At 48.0% G+C, this 21,556-nt stretch overlaps 1 protein-coding gene across 2 annotated transcripts in view; it reads left to right on the forward strand.

Moving 5' to 3' along the window:
* Window positions 1–21,556, forward strand: part of LOC119448963 (phospholipid-transporting ATPase ABCA1-like) — a 50,981-nt gene continuing 29,425 nt past the window's right edge. The window contains exons 1-7 of one of the 2 annotated variants that reach the window (XM_037712167.2): window positions 1–100; window positions 3,924–4,204; window positions 11,405–11,668; window positions 13,563–13,866; window positions 14,655–14,903; window positions 19,057–19,245; window positions 20,716–20,900. In XM_037712167.2, the coding sequence (XP_037568095.2) occupies window positions 85–100; window positions 3,924–4,204; window positions 11,405–11,668; window positions 13,563–13,866; window positions 14,655–14,903; window positions 19,057–19,245; window positions 20,716–20,900 (1,488 nt within the window). In that variant the 5' untranslated portion in view covers window positions 1–84. Of the gene's footprint in view, window positions 101–3,747; window positions 4,205–11,404; window positions 11,669–13,562; window positions 13,867–14,654; window positions 14,904–19,056; window positions 19,246–20,715; window positions 20,901–21,556 lie in introns of those variants that run through there. The other variant, XM_049666161.1, reaches the window with a different exon arrangement.

Here is a 21,556-nt window from a genome sequence, read left to right on the forward strand (position 1 = left end):
CGCAGCGAATGCTCGAGCACCCGTTCGTCCGACGTTCTTCACCGACGACCTTCTCTGACGAGCAAGCGGCGACCCCGTCAAAATATGGAGCCTCCCCAGTGTGAGTAGCTCTGATAAAAGTATCCCACATTTTCTGTTCCCTTGGCCACTGTTACGTGCGTGTTGCCAGCATGGTAGCGTTGAGTTGGCCGGGAGTATGTGTATGACCTTAACGGTCTCGGGCTTCCGATGCGGTCACCAATTATAGCGAGTGTGAGCGAAGAGAAGGTTATGCGAACGGGGACAGAACAGATTTCATTCCAAATCTAAATTATCAGTGTTGACGTGCTAGAACTGTACAACGGCTTTTTGACGAGCACGATCAAAATAATCGTTGACCTGCATCCTTATAATCGTAAAAATATAGAAAAATGGGTGGTTCACTTATCTGGAACAAATTACGGGACAAAAATGCTACCAAACATAACTGCAAGATTTATGATATTCACCCAAACAACAGTTCGCATAAATTTATTAAAAACCTCTAGTTATTCTATGGACTGTGGCTTAGCCTTTTATTTTTATATTATTCGCACTCTGAACTTTGTGACTACTTGATTGTGCATTGTGTTTCCTTGAGTTACAAAATGAAAATTCTAAACTATGGTACGTTCTGAATTTGATCACTTCATTTGTAATAAATATGGGGTCGAGTGTTAACTGTAAACTGTTAACTGTAACTGTAAATGTTAAAGTGCGTTAAGGGCCAACTACACGTACGCTTTCCGGTGCGCGTAATATCGCGCCGGCGAGCCTACGCATGCGCAGATGGTGCAGGACAGATCGTACGCACCGAAGCGCTGCGCGATTACCAATATCTGCTCCCCCATTTGGGCAAACGCAAGGCCCGCCGGCGTTAGATTTCAAGCTTCGGCAAGCGTACGTGTAGTGGCCTTTAACGGCCAACTGCACCGCAATTTTGGGCAACGCAAGAAAGCCTAGATTTGTTGGGCTGCTGAGTACGAGGTCGCGGGATGGAATCCCGGCCGCGGCGGCCGCATTTCGATGGGGGCGAAATGCGATAACTCCCGTGTACTGCGATTTAGGTGCACGCTAAAGAACCCCAGGTGGTCCAAATTTCCGGAGTCCCCCACTACGGCGTGCCTCATAATCATATCGCGGTTTTGGCACGTAAAACCCAATAATTTAAAAAAAAGTCTACATTCAGATAACATTCAGCTACAGAGAAGCCTCCTTGCAATATTCGTACGTTTGAAAAACTGAAAAAAGAAAAACTGCCATTACCTCTATAGCCGGAAACGACGCGTGACTCGGACGCGGCACTGGCTCCTCAGCATGACCTGCGAGATTAAGCACCGCCTGCAGCTAGCTGCGGCGCACTGAATAACCCTCGGAGGCGACGTGCTGGGACTTAGTCATGGTCACTGACTACCATGTGCACGCGTCCGCGTAATCGCTGTTTAAGGGTTGCTAATGACAAAACTAGGTGACTTCTAGCCCTGAAGATTTGCCAAGACTGCTTCATATTATATGTTACTCATTTATTACCAATTTAGCGAAAGTGAAATTTCACTGCTGTTGACCTTAAATCTATTCGGTCTTATGGTAAACATAATGCAGATTGCAATTCATTGTCTGCATTGCTTACCTTTATTTTAAATAGTGATAGACGTAATAATACTAGGACGATTCAGAAAATAATACATCCAAGCGCACCACTTTTACAATAGTGCTGCAAACATTTTGAACTGTTTATCATAAATGCAACGGTGTTTAAGCTATAGAATGTCGCTTGCCTCACCTTCCTACCTCTTCTCGTTCCAGAGTAATCAAGCTATCCATGGTATCCAGTGGTGACGTCCGGTTGAAACAGCGGGCTGTTATTGAATTAATGACTGCGGAAGGTTGTGGCTTGTGTGGAGATGTGATGTGGCTGAAGTTTGGTCTTTCACAGTCCTTGCCCACCTCCGCACAGTGCTGACGTCAATACAGGCATCCCTGTAAACTGCAATCGGACGGCGATGAATGTTGATGGGCGCACGACCTTCCGCAGTCAGAAATTAAATTATAGGCCGCTGTTTCAACCACTGGATGCCGTGGATTGCTCGATTACTCCGGAACGAGAAGAGATAGGAAGGTGAGGCAAGTTGAATTCTATAGCTTAAACATCAGTGCATTAATCATAAAGAGTTCAAAAATGTTTGTAGTACTATTGGTAAAGTAGTGGGCTTGGAGGCATTACTTTCTGAATCGCCCTCGTATATCCTGGCTGTATTCTGTCTCCGCTGCCATTACGCATTACCTTCATGTGCGTCGGGTGCGAGCTAGTCAAGTAGCTAATAATGTGGCTTTTTTCTCTCACCCCATAACGCCACTGGAACATGAAATAAACTGAATTAAAACGAATAATAAGTCGGTTAGATATGGTGCCTCACACGCCACGAAAAACGCAATCGACGAACTTCGTTAATCGATGACTCCAATGCTCTATCGTGCAACGAGCTACTCCAAACTGTAGTCTCCATCTCGTTATCTATCATTGTGGGATATTGCTGTTAGCGGCTGCCGCATTAAATGTACTTCAACCTACTACCGGCATCCCATCACTTTAACACCTGGTGGTTGTGCAACACTGGCGCCGTAAATAAACCAGATTGTTACAAGTGAGCGAAGCGCAAACTCCTTGTACACCCATTTTTCTCGTGGAGGCGGCGTGCGCGTTTTAAGACGCGAAACATACGGAGCGGCGCCGCGCCGTACGTTCAACGGAAATACTTTCTTTGTTGTTGTTTGTTCAGATCCCTCTTCCCCTGTTTCCTCGCTATATTCCCGCTTTTCAGACGCAATTGCATTTTAGCCATAGAAGTTTTTCAGCATTCATTTCATCAAGTGATGCACACGAAACGTGATAAACAATGCCGATGAATCCGTCTACACCAGATTACGGTGCACAATTTCCTCATTAGTCACTAAATGCTCAATTATTTCCTTCAGTCCCGAATTATGGAGCGTGAACTAATGCGTTAAAGTTGGTTTACTTTATCGAAGGCACTGCTGGGTCAAAATATGGAGGTGATATAATGATAGACTGGGTGAATTTTCTAGCGAGGCATCATAATTGCCGAGTACGTAAATCTATTTAGTCCACAGTCAGTCAAGTCGCGTATTTTCATTGGCATCTTTTCCCGAAGGCGGAGCATTCAAGGTTATATGTCCATCAAAGTTAAGCCTTGCGCTTGAGATCCTCGCGCGGTGCTATAATAATACACGGATGGATGCACTTTGCGAAGCAGCAAGCTGAACAACTGCAGCTATACGGAGCATGAACAGTGCTCTGGCAAATACCAAACGTGTCACAGATCTGGCGCGTTGAGGAATGCTGACAGTGGCGTTACAGGATTCGCACCTCGACCGTGCTCGACATGAGACCGAAGGAAAAAGACGGCGGCGTTTCTCAGTACAAATGAAAGGATTACGTAGAGTAAGCTTGACGTTTACTGTCCTTTTTGATCAGACTAGTGTAGGCGCCGCGGTGTGTTATGCGCACAGCTGCTCGGCAGGGGCGCTAATGTGTCTACGCCCAAAGCGGAAGCCAGGACACAGCTCTTGCTCCGCAAAGAGCCGGCTGATCGAAGCTTGACGATGCGTCCACTCGTCTTCGTCGCTTGCGCCTTAATAAGAAGGTTCAGTTTACCCGCTGCTTAATGTCCATACTCCTTGTCACTGCAAAACAGAGCTGGCAAAAAAAAAGAAAAAAAAAAAAACGCGAGTCGCATGCACAAATGTATGTTTCGAGCCTTCAGGGGCAATGAATTATTCGAGACATTCGTCTGTGCCCTATATCTGCTCTTCGAAAGAGACGAGTGAATTTTCGCTTGGGAATAATGCGAGTGTATTCCGCCTGCACGGTGCCCCCGTCGCAGTGTCCGAAGGAAATGAAGCGGCCCGCACGCGCATCAGGAACGCTCGGCTGTCGGCCAAGCACCTGTACATCATCCTCTGGAAGAACGTGTACGTCAAGAGGCTGTGCCGCCACTACATGGCCACGCTGGTCGAGATCGCCCTCATCGTGACACTGCTGCTGGGCATACAGGAGGACTCCGTGGTCCGGGAACCGTTTGTCAGACGAGGCGACACCTTCTATCAGCCCATGCAGACGAACGCCTTCTGGAACACCCAGGGGGACCTGGCCTACATTCGGGAGGTAACCGCTGGTTCCGTGCAGTTTTTCGGGAGATTATCTAGTTTTAACTAGTTATCTAGCTTACCAAGACTACCTCGTTTCCGGTGACTAGGGCTAGCAATTTCTAGTTTTTTTCCCTTTGTTATGGCGTAGTTTTGTTGGCTGCTGTTCTTGCAGTGCGAGCATAGTGGTTATTGCGAAGCCTCTCACAGGTGGTGCACCGCTAAATAGCCGAAAGTTTGACCCGGGGCCTGCTTATATACTTACATACTTATATAAACCAGTGGGTGTCCGATGGTGGGGCTCAAACCGTGCAACTCCCGCAGCCAAGTTTCGGGCCCCAACCGCTGGGTAACACTTTATTTAGACAGCTTGCGAAGCTGTGGTAACGCCAAAGGACAGTAGTAAACCATGCTGTGAAAAAATCGGGTATTCCGTATTGGGGACGCAGCCACAGTGGAGTACGTGAAAGGCCTTCTGCATACTGCTTAAGGTATAGGGGCAGTAGGGTACAGAAATGATAAAACCGAAGACACAAGTGACATTTATTCACGCGTTACAAAGCTTACATGCCTAACTTATGATACAGTTAGTGGGGCTCCTATGGTCTAATCTTGAAATCGTGCTCGCTCACTAATCGTAGTGGGTCCGCCGTGGTCAAAGCTGATGGGCGCGAACTGTCTTGCTGCCAGAGACTGTTCATAACATTTCTGGACCCTGCGTGCATGTCGAACGCGGGGGTGCCATAGCCGAGCAACCGTCAAACTTGTGCAAAAACTTGCACACTTATAAGCCTTGATAACTTCTGATGAGCACAGCTTTAATTTGATCAATTATGCATATCGTGGCACAATGAGCTTTCTCTAACGCGGCCGCTCCCGCTTGGACTATCTATCTATCTATCTATCTATCTATCTATCTATCTATCTATCTATCTATCTATCTATCTATCTATCTATCTATCTATCTATCTATCTATCTATCTATCTATCTATCTATCTATCTATCTATCTATCTATCTATCTATCTATCTATCTATCTATCTATCTATCTATCTATCTATCTATCTATCTATCTATCTATCTATCTATCTGCTTACGCCGAACCAGTGATCCAAATTCTTTACTAGCTTGGGCCACTTGATCGTGATGTGCTCGGGATCGTGATGCCGTCGGTGTCGTTCCGTCGTATTGATTCCAACTTCGTCGTCCGATTCTCGTCATGCCGTCGCCGTCACGCCATCGTCGTCATACAGTTGTCGTCTGTCACACAGTAGTCGCCCCGTCTTGATTTCAAAAACCACATCGCCTTGCCGTTGTCGTCATACCACCTCCGTCAATCCATCGAGGTCAATCCTCCTTCGTCATTCCATCGCCCATCCAACGGCGGCATCGCGATTATGCCACCGTTGTAATGGCATCACATGTCATTGCGTCTCGTCATGCATTCGTCGTCATACCGTTGTCGAGATGCTGTCGTTGTCATTCCGTCGTCGCCATCCAAAAGTTTCGTCATCCAGTTATCATCACACCGTCGTCTTCAGGCCGTCCTCGTAACACACCATTGTCATCATGCTTTCTCTGTCACACTGTCGCCGTAATTATTCAAAATCGACATCCCATTGTCGTCATCTCATCATCGTCCTACCGCATTTGTCGTTTCATCAACGGTGTTCCTTTACCGACATTCATTCGTCGTCACTGAGCCGTCGTCATACAGTCGTCGGCATGCGATCATTGTCGGGGACGGCCCTGGCGAACGAGTTTCATAGCAAAGCTGGCCGATCCTGGAGACATCGCATACAGCCGACCCAATGAATAGCTCGGAATGACTACTTCACCAGTCGTCTTCAGCAATACGCTATGTCGCTACATTGCTCGAATGTTAAACGCATCAACGCCGACAGCTATCGTCAGACGAATTCTGCCTGATTGTCTTTTGTTATGGCCAAGAATGGCCACATACCAGTGACACATGCGCGGTATCGAAGTTGTCTAGTTCGGCACGTACTCAGTGGTACATACTCAGTGAACCAAGTTGTCTACTAGGCCAGACATCAGCCGGTAGCAAGTTGTCTACTCAGGCACATACCCAGTGGCTCATGTTGTCCGCCAGGCCAGATACCATACCGCAGCACATGTTTATTTAGGCACACACCGAGTGATCCATGCTGTATGGTCGTCAAGACAGCAGCCAGAACACACGTAACGGATCAAGTCGACTCTCCTCCCATAAACGGGCAGAAACATACAAACAGCAAAGTGCGGGGAAGAGCCAAATAAAGTTACCGCTTTAACAAAAATTACTTGCCGTGTGGCCTGCTCGCATCGCGGTTGAAAAGGAAAAGTTACCGCTTTCCGGCTTTGCGTCAACGTTCAGATAACGCACGTCTCTTGCCATGTGTAAGTGATGGTTGGACACGCATTCAATTAAATTTCATTTTGTTCTTTATCGACTTCAATATCGACACTATTGCTGACGGAGACCACTTTACGCGTCGGACAATAAGAACGTAATATTTCCGAAGGATCGAATTCATGACTTATTCATGCTAAAGGCTCTAGAAAAAAAATGGCGGCACCTTCATCCCTTGGAGATAATTGGTGACGTTCGTGTCGTTAGCAATGTGTCTTATGATGGGTGTGTAATTGGTGCAAATGGTGCACTGATTATGTGCCACTGGCACATACTCAGTAGCACATACTCAGGGGTAGGAAGCGTGATAGGAAGCAAGCTGATCGCTCACAGGCAACAACTCGCGCGCATCCTAGGGCGCTATAACGTAAAGAGATTCCAAACTGTTTCGATTACAAACTCCTGACGTCAAATTTACGTAACCACCGATGCAAGCAGCGGGAGGTGTCCCGCAGCGTTGTCTGAACAACCCAATCAAACACTCTCCTCGTTTATAGGAGGATCACCTTTGTTCGCTGTCCAAACCAATAACATTGTCTACACTTAGCGGTTTTTCTTATCTAATTGGCTGACAAGAGGCGAGGAGCACGCTCTAGTGGAGAGCGTTTTGCTGGGGCCGAGCCAGCACAGTGAAATTAGATGGCCGCATGAAGAGGGTGGTGCCGGCTTCTCCGATTGGTCCGCTTCGCCTTACTTACTTTGCGGTGGCTGCTCGAAAATCGCGGCGGCGTGCAACGGAAGGATAAGAATGCCGCTAAAACGGATCCTCAGCAAGGAAGAGTTGGCAGAGCGATGTCGTATGCATGCCGAAAGGGGTCGATAACGTTTTATTGCCACGCAAAAAGGTTTATCATGTGCAACTAAATACATGCTCACCGGCAGGTGCGAGTAGCGGGGGCCTGAGCGATCGGCGGGCAGCCATCTTCTATTTCTTTTAGAACGGGGCAGTCTCTGGCTATTCAGAAAAAAAAATTCAGTTTTGTTCGGCATATTAATGCATTTTTTTCGCGTACACGTCACTTTGACGTGGTGAGTTTTCGCGGTTTTGTGAGGTCGCGTGACAGACAGGCGAAGTGGGCGTAGCCAGAAAACATTGACCAATAGCAGAGGGCTAATGTTGAAAAGGCGTCGAATCAGAAATGATTACTTTTCTTTTGTGCGGTTTAATCATGCATAACCAGTGTGTACACGTTATATCAGATGGGGAGCTATCGCGGTTTTCGTGACGTCGCGTGACAGACAGGCGAAGTTGGGAGTGGCCCGAAAATGTTTTGACCAATCGTGGAGGCTGATTGCAGAAATTGGAATCAAAACAGTTTGGAATCATTTTACGCCATAGCGGCCCTAGTTCCAAGTGACCCAAGCTGGCGTCAAAGAGGTTCATTGAAGAGCGGCACATAATCCAGTATCGCATAGCCAGTGACCCAATTTGGTACGATGGTTGGTTTCAATCTCGGTTCCCTAAGCATAGCCGCCCGATGCTCTACTCATTATGCCATGGACTATACCCAGCGACCCAAGTTGGCGTGAATATACACATACTGCAAACGAGGTGAAGTTCATAATGTATGCTAATCGCATTTAAAAAATGGCTGCGCATCCATCCTTTGGACATAATTGGCGAGGTTATTGTGATTAGCAGTAGTACAGAATCGTGCGGTGAGGTTAATTAACACAATATTCCCGGGGAGCTAGTGTCACACAAATGAAGGCCAGCATTGGAATCAAACCTCTTGACAGAAGGCGGAAGGAAAACCGGCTGAAACTAATGCATGCAATTTATAATAACTCAACTCGTATGGACAAATTTAAATATATAAATCCTCCCCACTACATCTCAAGCAGGAGGGATCACAGCTGTAAAATTAGAGAAATTAAATGTCGTACAAATTACAGTGAAACACTCTTTCTTTGCAAAGACAATAACTGAATGGAACACTTTACCAGAGGAGGTGGTCACAGCTGACGGTGTCCACTTCGCTCATCTGATCAATAACTTGTAATTAATATAGTTATTCTTGCACTGTGCTGTTTTATGGTTTGTATAACAGTTTCTGAAATTACGAATGCCTCGTTTTATAATCATCATATCTTGAACTGTTTGTCTGTTTTGCTTATTTGTTTTTTATTATCTGTACCCACTTATCCTGCTGTAATGCTTCGGCGTTGCAGGATAAACATGGTGGGCGTGTGTACTTGGTGATATGTCTTATATGTTATGATGACTATTATGAAGAGCGGCACTTGCCCGGTGGCACATATCCAGTGACGCATATTGGAATCAAAGAGGGTCACTACAGGAGTGGACATACCCAGTCTCACATAACCAGTGACCCAAGTTGGCGTAAAAGATGTTAATACCCATACCAATACCGCGTAACCCTGCGACCCAAGTTGGCGTCAGAGGTTCATTGAAGAACGGCACATAATCCAGTGACCGAAGTCGTTACAACGGTAGGTTTTGCACCTGGCTCCCTCTGTACGGCACCGATTAGACCATGGACTACCGAGTGACCCAAGTTGGCGATGAAAACGGTTAGACACGCATGCAGACAGATAGATTAAAAAGGCTAATCGCATTAATGTTTCCTAATAAGAAAGTGGCGAGAGTCTTTCTCGACGCTCTCGCAAGCCAATATTTCAGTATCGTCCGCGACTCTCTCGTCATGATCTGCTTAACCAGAAGAGGAGCGCGGAGTGACGCAGGTGCATCTATCACAGACCGCTCCTGTGATTTTGTAATTACCGCACGATGCTTCATGGGCACCGCTATTGACCTTGGAGCTTACCATTGGACAATCTAGTGACGGGGGGAAGGTGTGCTCTGGGGCTGACGCAGATCGTAGAATCGCCGAAATGCGTTTTCTCAACCATGTTGGTTGGTTATGCACACCAAAGTTTTTGGCAACGTGCGCAGGCGTGGCTTGCGCGCTACAATTGCTGGCGTCAAACACATGATACCATCGTGAGTGCGAACTCCAAGCACATGACCTTCGTTAATCGTCAGTCACCTACTTATGCTCAGGCTGCGTGAGTCACCCGATATTGAGATAGCTCACTTGAGAGCTTACATCTGCTCCCACGCAGGTTTGCTGAATAAAGGCTTGTACGCAACCTTTCGCTGTTTTAGCATTTTTGTACTCCTAATCGCAGCTTTCACGCCCAGAGCTTCTGCCAAAAACCTGGCCTCCGTCGTAGCTGTTAATGCTGCAGTGAACAAGAAGCTAAACAATTTTTCTGGCGGTGGCACTAGAGCACCTGGCCTTCAGGAGCCTGGACTACCTTGACCCTGACGTTCAACATAATTTGTTTACAAGAATGGTGGGACCATTCCATGAAAACAAACAATGAAGCCCGAAAAAGCAATGGGGAAATCCATTGATACATTTAACTGAAAAGTATAAATAAAGAGTACTCCTCCAGGTGGCACGAATACAGATTTTAATGTCGCTTGCATCCTTCTGTGCGCATCACGTGCTCCCTTTGATCATAACTGGCACCCACATTCACGGAGAGGGAACGAGAGTATGTCAGAAGACCTGATGGAGACACATTAAGGCTACGTTCACACTTGGTCTCGAAGCAGGCGGAAGCGGCAAAAACTTCTAAAAATCCACCCGCCTAGGCGGCGAAGCGGGCGGAAAACCAGGCGGAAAGCAAAATCGGTCTCGGACCGATTTTTTCGCCATGGCGAGGCGGAATCGCGGCGGAAAGTCGTTCCGCTCGACCGGAAGCTCCACTAGCATGTAAACATCCGGTCGTAAAATTGAACATGGCACCAAAAGTGTAGGCTGTAATGCTGATCGACGCGATCAAGAACCAGCCCTTGCTCTACGACAAGAGTGGCACTACAACGTACTGTCAGCAATACTCGCGATAGTATTCAACGTCGCGCGACCGGAGGTACGGCAACGAAGCCTTGGCGTGACCCAACTTCTCGCGCTTTTGCAAAGCTGGGCGAACCCACCACAGCCGCTTCTGAGGTGTCCGCTCCTTCCGTTTATTCATTGTCCATTTCTAGGAAACAAGTAGGTAGAAGTATAAAAAGAATTTCTTCGCCCACTTCTGTGGCAGAAAAAAGTTGGGCAGATTCCTCGTTGGCGCTCCGCAATTCTCCTCGCACGGGCGCGGTATGTTGCAAAAGTTGCAGGGCGCTGTTTTAGTTGCGCGGTGGTTTTCTCGTCGCGACAATAGATTGGGAGCATAGGTCTCACGTAGGACGCGCAGGCTTCGGCGAGCCCCAACACAAGGGCTAGCCCAGGTTTTAGCTTTGGTGTACTGGAGGCGCCGCCAATAATACGAAATGATGAAATGTTATTACAACCTGTAAATAAAAGCTATTAAAGAAATATAATCACGCCTAGGCACCAACCTTTGACTCAGCGCTATACCATGCCCGTATGAGGAGAATTGCGGAACGCCTACGAGGAATTTACCGAAGGTCGCAGATGACACGCAAAGTTGCGCGAAATGAACACTTTTGATGACGGGTGTGACAATAAATGAACATACCGCTCTAAATGGTGCGATAATGATAGCCACGACGCCGACAAACGTACGCAGACTAGATGGATGTGGGCGAAAGCGGCAGCGGTGGCCGCGGCGATAGCAAAACAAATGTGAACAACTTGGACATGCGCGGAAAAGATTTTCCGGCCGCTTTGGCCTTTCCGCCCGCTTGCCGCTTCCCGAGTGTGAACGTAGCCTAAGTGTACGACGGACCTGACCAAGCTGTCCAGCTTGAAGTGATTTCGTGCGCTGTCGAACTGATCCAACACAACTTTAGCAACCTGACTTGGTTTTCAGGTCTACTACTTTGCGGCCAAGAACCAGTACATCAACCGGCTGACGCGGGACGCCTTCCACAGGCTGGGCGTCGTCGCCGTGACCGAGGTGCCCACCGTACGTCAGCTAATGAGCATGCACGAAAACGCCATTAGTGAGAACGATACGAAGGCTGTGTCATCGGTGTTGCTCCACTACACCAGCGTTACTAGCAACGACACCCACTTGCAACCCGCCAGCCTTCATGTTTCGTTCCTCGCTGGCAGGCTCCCATTTGACGTGCAGGTAAGCCAGGAAACGCACTAGAACTGCTTGCACCAGGTTTTTATTGTTGAATGGATTGAGGACTATCAATAAATAAATAAATCAATCAATCAATCAATCAATAAATCAATCAATCAATCAAATTTATTTTACTATCAAATAAACTCTGTGGTAAACGCAAAGAAAAAGCCGCCTGGAACGGTGCGCGCGATCCAGGCGGCTGTGACGGTGTATAGCTGTGGCACATTCGCCGGCCGCAGCTGCGTGGGGGGCGCTGCTGCTCAGGGTCCGATCGGGCGTGGCTACAGCGAACAGGATCTGGTCGCGCCGTTGGGCGGAGTGTCAACACCTGAAATATATTTCTTACACCGTGCCTGGCGGGAAAAAAAAAACGTGCTAGGGACGATTGTAGCGTTGCAGGAACTGTACTAAGAGACTAACTCTTTGTGATGGTAACCATAACAGCATTAGGGAAGCAGGGCAGTAATTGGTGATCCTGTCGGGGCAATCGTAATGAACTTCTGTGATGCCTGAGACAATATTTATTCGCTTGGTTATAAATGATTGGGCACATGGCGACGAGATGTGTCAGGGGAGGAGGGAGACGGTTGGGGCACATGCAAACATTGAGATGTCATGATGCGAACAAAAAAGCGGGTCTGGACCATTAGAACTTTCCACGCTATTTATGCGTTTGAATACAATTGCGAAACGCCTGGCAAACCCTTGCAAACCCTTGATTCAAATTTTTTATGGAGCATTCCAGGACACAGAAGCAATACACGTTCCAACTTCCAACTTACTTACGTTTAGCAAAACAATCACAAAAAATAATACTGTCTCACGTAAAGAATGTAGTCCTCTTTTTCAACACCAATAGACTCGACTCACGCAGCTACCAAAGGGCAGCAACGATATAATAGCTTAATGACCCTGCGAGAATTAGCCAATCTATAATAAGGTCAAGTCCTCGCAAAAACATCTGGGGCCAGATTCACAAAGTTTTGCTTTCGTAAGTTCGTTTTGCCATTAGCTGGACCTCTTCCCTAATGATATGTCTGACATCCGGACTGGCTAAAATTATTTCTTACGACAAATTATAACGTACGAAGTTTTTGTGAATGCGGGCCCTGATGGATGTTCTAGCCAACATAACTTGAACAGTTGAACTTCATAGAAAAGGAACGCTTGACGCGATGTTTGCACACACCTATTTCAAAATGCTTCCTTAGAGAGTCGCCTAAAGCCTAAGCTCTAATGAGTGTTTTAATACTTATGTGCTAATTTTAAGACGGCGTCTCGCTTTGCGCCGGTCAGCACAATTTTCACATGTAGCCACACTGACACAATTGAGCACCCTTCTCTCCTGTCGTAGAGGCAGCACGCCTTTAAAAAAGAAAATCTAATGTTTTACGTCAAAAACCCCCAATATTACTATGGGGCACGCCATATCGGGAGACTCCGGATTAATTCTGACAACCTGGGGCTCTTTAACCTGCACCGAATGCAGGGTAATCCGCCGTTTTTGCATTTCGAACTCAGTGAAGTGCGCCCGTCGCGGCCGGCATTTGTTCCCGCGACCTCGGGCTTAGCATCGCAATGCCAAAGCCTCTACGCTGCTACTGCGGGCCCTTAGAGACATGGACATAGTATAATTTCTTCTGTCTGTCTGTTGCTCTTGCAAGTATTATACATAGGTTGCCCAAAGTTTAGGGACCCATACCCCCGGTCGTACAAAACAACGCGGAACACTTGAAATTGAGTTTCGGCTTTTGCATAGGCTATGCCGCCGTGGGTACGCTATTTATAAATCTCCACAGCGTGGGCTCACAGGTGCGCTGCCTCCGCAATAAGAGGCAACCAAGTAGACCACCAATATCTCCTCACCCGCATCTCCGTGTTATGCCTTGCGAAGGTGAACTACCGGCAGCGCCTGCTCTCTCAGCCCGAGGGCCCCTCGGCCGAGGAGCGGTTCCCCGAGATGCACACCCTTCTTCCCATCATGGGAGCGCTGCAGCAGCGCCACCTGGAGCTGCAGGCCGAGATTGCCGGCTACAAGGATCCCCTGAAGGAGGTTCGGCTGGTCAGGTTCCCGTTTCCCGCGCACATCGAGCACCACGACCAAAAGAACTACGCCCTGGTGCTGACGCGTTTCTGCATCGGTATGCTTGTCCCCTTCTGCCTGTTCGTCGCCAGGCTGACCGACGAGAAGGCCACCGGTGAGAGTCTGGGCCTGGGTTTGCACACGCTGCTTCTGAACTTGTAGGCATTTCGGTGCGTCACAGCCGACTTGCTTGGCCAGCATAACGTTACGCAAGGAAGACGGAAAGGAAACGGGAGCACAGCTGTTAACAGATGTAACCGCTGTGTTAACATTACAGCAGGCTATGCGTATGCGAAGAGCTGTAACGTAGCTGCTTCAACTGATGTAACGAACGTAAACTTCTCTAGAACGCTTTTGCATGTGTGCTGGCGAGTGATTACACGTGTGCGGCTGTAATCTGTAGCAATTCATTTCGTTGTCGCATTTTTTTCTCTGTTCATCAATCGTTCGGACGCCAGTCGCGCTGCCGACTGTTATAGCCAAGATTGGCCTTTCGGAGCGGCGGATTAAAAAAAAAAAACGTAAACCTAAATTAAGTATTCCATAATACGACCTCAAGAAATCGACACCACACAACACAGAATTCGGAATAATTCATAACAGCCTTGCTATGCGGATGTATAACGGTCGCCGATGTGGTATACGCCTTTAACTGCCTTTAGGGATTTTGCAATGAAAATTCTAATTCATGTTATATAAGGTATTCTCCATGTTGCGTTGCGATTTTTTTCTTTTCCAAAGCGCAAATTTGAATCACATGGTTGTGTGCTATTTAGCTTATCCACAGTGACTTTCAAATGACGTGATATAAATGACTAAACCGGCCGTGAATTCTCCTCACGTTGTGTGCGTGTTTCCCAGAGATTTTTGTTGTATGTATCGTGCTTTTCTCCCCCACTGCAGGCGTCAAAGAGATGCTGCGTGTGGTGGGCGTGAACGACTGGGTCTACTGGGCGAGCCACTACCTGAGCTCCTTCTTCATGCACCTGATCGTCGTGACGCTGATGCTGCTGTTCATGTGCGTCAAGCGCAACGTCCAAGGGCGCGCCTTCATACAGTTCAGCGACCCCTTGCTCCTGTTCGTCATACTGATGTTCTTCTGCAGCCAGTGCCAAGTGCACGGCATGTTCCTGTCCCTGTTCTTCGCGAACCGTGAGTGACACGTGCACGTCTTTGGTATGCGCTGCGTTGGATTATCCGTCGATCTAAAGATACGGCGCAACCTGCATGAAAGCGCAAGAATACCTCAAGTACCTCAAAATGCCTTGGTTTAACAACGGATCGCTCTTGGTGTGCGTGCTCTATTCTATGCTACTGATGTCTTTCTTAATGGTTGTGCAGCGTTTTCAGGTATTCTTGCGCTTTCGCGCAGGTTGCGCTTGTTGCACCTTCATACAGATATCTTGCGCTTTTTTACTGCCCCCCCCCCCCCCCTCCCACCCCTCCTTTTGAATACGTGAATGGTTTGTGTAACCGCTGATTTAATCATTGCTTGCACATGCATAACATTTCTGTGTACGATATACATGGTTATTTAAAAAGCCTTAATGCCCTAACATGCTTAGGGGGATAGGAAATGCAATTAATCACTCACTGGCAACAAAGTATAATATTAATTATTATAGTGCCGTACTAAGAAACTTGTCGTATTTTTTTATTCAATTGAATGTAAACTCTGTGCCTACAGACTAAGTTGGTAGTGCGGAGCAGAGTGGTCCACTACCTAATTATGTAGTCCGCATGAGTCCTTGTGAGTTATGAAGTTGTTTGAACACGTGCTGTAATTCCCATTGCTTCCTCCAGTTGAAAAACAACAAAAAACGGATGTTGGTTCAGTGTTGGTTTCATTTTGGGGACTTCAAGTGGCTCAACGTCACTGGCAAGTCGCATGCAGACTGCGCCTTACTGGGAATGAAAGTTGTCCGTTATACGGCTAACTGGATATGTAGGGAAACCTTTTTTTTTGTAGTCGAAACCATGGAGCAGGTACAGGCGTCAGATATGTATGTCTTGTTAGGTGACATCTCTGTAGCCCCGATTAACTTGCATTCTGTGTCATGAATTGTCCCATGTTCCATTCATGAGTGCACAGAACGTCATCTGTCACCAGGCAAGAACGGTGGGCCTCGCCGCATATCTGTAAGCCGATCTTCCGACGCAGGCAAACTTTAAATGTCGTTTCAGCATTCTGCTACTCTGCTGTTGGGACAAAAATCTGGGCGTGTGGAACTACATTTTAGTCGAATAGAGCGACAGGCTCGCGATTCAGGTCCGTATTGACTCTAAGAAAGTGGTGGTTACTTTTTTTCTTCATTGGACAAAATTACCTGGCCCCTGCCCAAAACACCATCTATACCGCAATGTCGCTAATTGATGCTGGTTATCGTGATTATACATGCTCCAAACTGTCATTCTGTTATGTTTGATTCTTCCTAGGCGTCTTCATTATTTATAGAGGTATAGCGTTAAGTCACTTCATGCGGTGGTGATGAAAGCGTCTAAATGTAAAGAGAAAAGCGACCTTTGATCTGTGTAAAACAGCTACAGATCGAAAGATTGTGCATTGGAAAGAAAAGCAGCTTTGATGCTCCAAGACGGCTGCCTATAATAATATCTTCGGTATGTTTTTAGCAGTAGCGACAAATGGAGGCGCAAATAGTGGAAGCGCCTCTAGAGATGCAATAGGGGCGAAGCACTGAACTTGGCCAGTTTTCTCTGAGAAATTTTGTCAGGATATTAACACTGCTAAGAAAAGGTCACTAACAAGTCGCTAGAACTGCGAAAAGGCTGAATTTTTTTTAGGTTACTGACAACTTTCTCAGTTTAGTAACTTCATCTATAACCAACATTTCTCCAGGCTGCACTGCCTAACTGTGGAGCTCTTTCCAGAGCATGGCAGTACAAGCCAAATATTACTGAAAACGCTCACTGCGGAGGCTGTGGCTGCTGCAGCATTAATAAGGGCCGGTATTTTGTGGCGATGCCTTTCCAGTAATAATGCCTTTTCGCGCTTATCGCGCTTTGTCAGTGGTCGGAGTGACGGTCCGCTCGCGTTATCAACGGGATCAGCCGGCCGTGAGCGGTGGATGATAAGACTAGAGTAGAATAAGTCATAAGGCATCGCTACAAAATCGCGGCCCAGGGCTGTCAATGCTTCAGGGTAAAGGAGTAACTACATTAAGCATGTCCCTTATGTAGTTCCTGTGCAGCGTTTCACCACGTTGCACGTGCAATTGCGTGAGCGTGTTGGCACAACTTGACAACCGCGAGGTACGCACTTCGGCAGCGCGCATTGTGGGTACGTTGGCGCGCGACAAACGCTATTACGGGGCTTAAAATATGTCGTTAATAGATTCTACGAGTTTTGCTGCATTTTAGGGCTCGAGATTATCTAATGCTGAAATGAATCGGAGCGACCTTGACACCCAGAATACGTCATGTATACGTCTGTACGTCACTGCACATTTTGACGTCACCTTTTAATGTGCACCGCGCCTGGGGAGCTCATACGACTGCTATATTAGTCTAATAAATTTTAAGCATGAAGTGCTTTTAGCTCCCGTTGTCGGCGACGTTCAAGTGACCTTCAGCTAAAAGCCAGAGCCGTTATCCGGGCACTCAAAACGAGAACATGCCGGCAAGTTGCGAGAACAAAACGAGATCATCCGGGCAACCAGTCAAAACTTCACAAAATGCGTCCTCTGGAACACAACCGTTTGTACAGAGCCGCATTACATACGCTAGTTACTCTTCAAACAAGTTAGAAAAAATATTGCTTCTGAGTTCTTCCTAATGTTTCTTCACAATATCCCTCACGCTGTAACTTCTAGTACGCTGAAGCTTTATTTTTCATTTCCAATAGCGACGTTCAGAAGGCAGATACAGGGGACCCAAGGCCGCACATTTGTGGCCGACCACTTCGACGCGACATGAAGAAAAAATTGGAGGACGCTTAAGCTTCTCCTTTAAGAGTAGAACGCGATAGCGTTATCGGGACCCGTTGGCATCGCATCGTTCGCATCCGGCAAGTAGGCTTCATTCACTGCTACACAGAACGTGGAAAAGCCAGCTTACGAAGACCAAATTTACACCGATCCCCTTAAAGTCGGCTTCACTTTTAAACAGAAATGCATTGCTGGGAAGACGTATTTCCAGGAGCAATATAAGTCGTCTTATATTAAAATGTGAAAGCCCTAGGACCTTTTTTCATTATTTTATTAATTGTTTGCTATTGCCCCGACGCGCGCGCATGTCTAAAACTCATTTGGCCTGCGAAGTCCCAATTTGACCTGCCGAGGATGCCAGCGCTATCTGGGTAAGATTTTCGCAAGTAGGCTACCCGAGTGAGCCGGTGTTCTTATGGTCGAAATGCTGGCAAAAAAGGTTTGTGTTTGAGTTTCCTCGTAACAGAATTGTTTTCTCGTACATTGAAATAACATGATCTGAAGTGAAGGCGCGAAAACGACGACGGACGAAGAGAGAACACACACACACACAGGTCGCGTGTGTGTGTGTGTTCTCTCTTCGTCCGTCGTCGTTTTCGCCCCTTCACTTCAGATCATGCTTAACCAACACGCCCAACACTCCATCCTAACGTTGAAATAAGTCTGACGCCACCATGTCTGTAGGTTGTGCTTAAGTTGTACTTTACAATTTTCCTCACGGATTTCACTGTGATAAATTTTTGTTCACTAACAGCGTGCACCACGACGAAGGGCCTGCGCGGTCGGGATGGTTCAGCATGATTTTCTCCTGCACTAACACCTCGCGCCACGCAGATTGCCAGCGTGATTGGTGTATTTACGGATGATTTTTTTCGCCACGGACGCCGACATCCACGCCGGCACCGACGCCGACACCAGAGTTTCTGCGACATGGGGCCCTTAACGCTATCGCGTTAAAAATTGGCGGCAGACGCTGAACGCGTAGGTCTATAAGAAACGCGTTTGAAGGCGGCGGCACCACGGTACCTGCTCAGGCTGCTCTACCTTGGAATCTCAACGCTCCTTGGTGGCGCGCCCGGGCAGCCGCCATCTCCAATGGCATCCCGGACTAGGGGCTGCCACTGAGGCGCACAGCAAGCAACTCTCTTGTTAACTTGCTGAACAAAATGTTGTTTTACCACCACCACAGGCAGCCAGAGACTCCATATGGTAGCCATTTCATGCTTACATCCACTCTCGATAACGGTAGAGCTAGCAATTCCTTGCAGGCGACGCAATGGCGCGATTCTTCCTGTAGTTTGAACGACAGATACGCCGGATGAATGAAGAGAAATAACTTACTGTACGTGTTTGCAATGCAGCGCATTCTGCCGTCGCGGGTGCCCTGCTCTACTGGACGTGTAGTTGCGTGATGCCGTTCCTGTTCCTGGAACACGCTGGAGGACAGGGCTACTACTACATCCCCCGCAGGAGCAAGTTGTTGACCGCTATCTTTCCCGGGATGAGCCTTCACTGGAGCTTTCGAGTGCTAGAGCGGTTCGAGAAGTTTGGTAAGTCTCATTACGGGTATGGGATAAACTAGAGTTACTGTAAGCTAGGGAGCCTATACAGTAACTCTAGAGTGCACGCGTCAGGAACGCGTACCTATCAGTTGATCTCGTAAACCCGAAAATTGTGCGGGTTGGTAAATGCAGATGCGTATGGTCAACTTTCCAGTTTTAGTATAGCGCTTCGGCTGTTTACGTAGACGCATGCGAAACAGTTACGGCTACGTATTACGCATATCGGCATCTAGTTTATAGAAATCAAAGCGCTAAATTTCGCAGCATCGGCGGTGACTTTTGGTGGGCAAGCAGCCTCATATCAGGCGTATGATGATGCTTGCTCCCGGAAGGTGGCGGCACCGTGTGTCCCTGCTCTAAAACCACTATATATAAAAAGTAGCGCCATCCGCCTCCCTCCTCCTCCGTTCCGCTGTCGCGCTCAGGCGCGGCCAGCTAGATCGAAGCGCGATATCGACAGTGGCGCCGCATACGTCGGGCCTGCTGTGGCAGACGACAGCTAACGCGCTACCAGAGGAAATCCGCGGAAAACTTGGATCGCGCCCTGTGGAGCAGTTATTGAGGTGCGATTTTGCTTTGTCAGTCAGTAACTGGCCTTAATAATGGCGCTTAGGAAGTAGCAACGCGACAATGCGAGACGGCGCAAATACCAAGCGTGCAGCAAGCGTTTGCGCTCGCCGGATGGTAAAAAAAAAAAAAAAGCATTTAGCCCGCGCCTTGTCAGTTGCGGCAACTTCAGGCGCAGCAGCATGCCATCACAACGAAGTTCTTGTCCCTAACACGTTTGATCCCTTTGTGAGTACAGCACTTTCGTCGCACAGGCCCGAGAATGGCGGTCGGAGCGCGCTGGAAAGAAAAAAAATATATACAAAAGCGCAACGCGTGCTTCCACGTGACATGGATTGGCCAATGGGGGAGCGGAGGAGGCTGGGGCGACCGGAGGCGGCGAGGAGGAAACGCCGGGGTGAGCGCGTTGGCGGCAAGATCTAAGAATGGCGCTACTTTTTATATATAGGGGCTTTATCCCTGCTCCTGCTCTCAGTATTAGAGCAGATTAAGCCTCCGAGACCTGAAATTTTGGCGAGTTCGTAAGAATTCATACTTAAGGTGCGGGTCCTTGTTTTTTTTTCTTTTTTTTGCGCTTTAAACCAAGTATGCAGATTAAGCCACAGGGAGGATGAGGGAGAGAGAGCGGGCCTGGGCAGGCCGCATACTAACACAGATTTCACGGGGGAAGGCACAATCCCCCCGCCCCCTTTCTGGCTACGCAACTGGCACACCGCATATGACGGACCTAACAGCTGAGAATAGGTTTCACCCCTTTCGCGATCGTGCCTGCATAGTGGACACTGAGCAGCAAGACAGACGCAGCGGGAATCAATTTCCTGCTCGCATCATCGCACAGTGCTTTTCCACTTGTTGATTAAAGTGCGATGCTCTTAATGGCTATTGTTGCAGTGCCGAACGGAGCCAACTGGCTGAACTTCTACGACCGCACCGCCACGCCCGACAACGTTACGCTCGCGGAAATCGTCTTCGTGGGATTCCTGTTCGACTGCTTTCTCGCCATCCTCATATGGTACCTCGACAACGTGATTTCGCTCGGCCCAGGCATCCCAAAGTCCTACCTGTTCCCGTTTAAGGTAGGCGCTGCATTTGTACAGAGCGAACAGAAAGTGCCTTATTTTTAGATAAGGGCGCGGTTGGCGGAGACAGCGGAGCGAAATAGGCCGATAGGGGAGGAGAGTTTGAGAGGAGGGTTGCGGTGGTTCAAAGGGCGCTGACGTCACGCCGGACATCTCGGAGCATTGACAGGGGTGAGGAGCATGATGCCAGGCGTGTCTCATCGGTCCGCCTCCCCTTGATCAGTTAAGGCTCATGCGCACTATAGGCCGACACGGCACCGATTTTGGTCTTGCGGCTGTTGCCGGCAGCGTTTTACTTCCTTTAAACCATTGGCCACAGCGTTTTTCGTCATGTAAACTGCTGTCGCCAACAGTGGGCAGACAAAAGTGGGTGTCGTGTCGGTCTTGTGTGAATGAGTCTTTAGTCGTGGCTTCTCGACGATCACGGCGGCGTAAAACGGGTTGCAAAAGTGGCACGAAAACAGAACCTGAGCTAAAGAGTTGGAAGAACGACATCGCCTACCTGCCGAAAATATTCGTTAGCGTTATGCTTCCAAGAGGGGTGTGGAACGGCAGCAACGACTGCAAGGTGGTCACCGCTGAGGAAACATCTGATAGGCTCTACGAGTGGTGTTTACTTTTGCCCGTAGCCGTGCGAGATCAATTGATGTCTC

The sequence above is a fragment of the Dermacentor silvarum genome, chromosome 4 (genome assembly GCF_013339745.2).
Source record: "Dermacentor silvarum isolate Dsil-2018 chromosome 4, BIME_Dsil_1.4, whole genome shotgun sequence".
NCBI classification, from domain to species: domain Eukaryota; kingdom Metazoa; phylum Arthropoda; class Arachnida; order Ixodida; family Ixodidae; genus Dermacentor; species Dermacentor silvarum.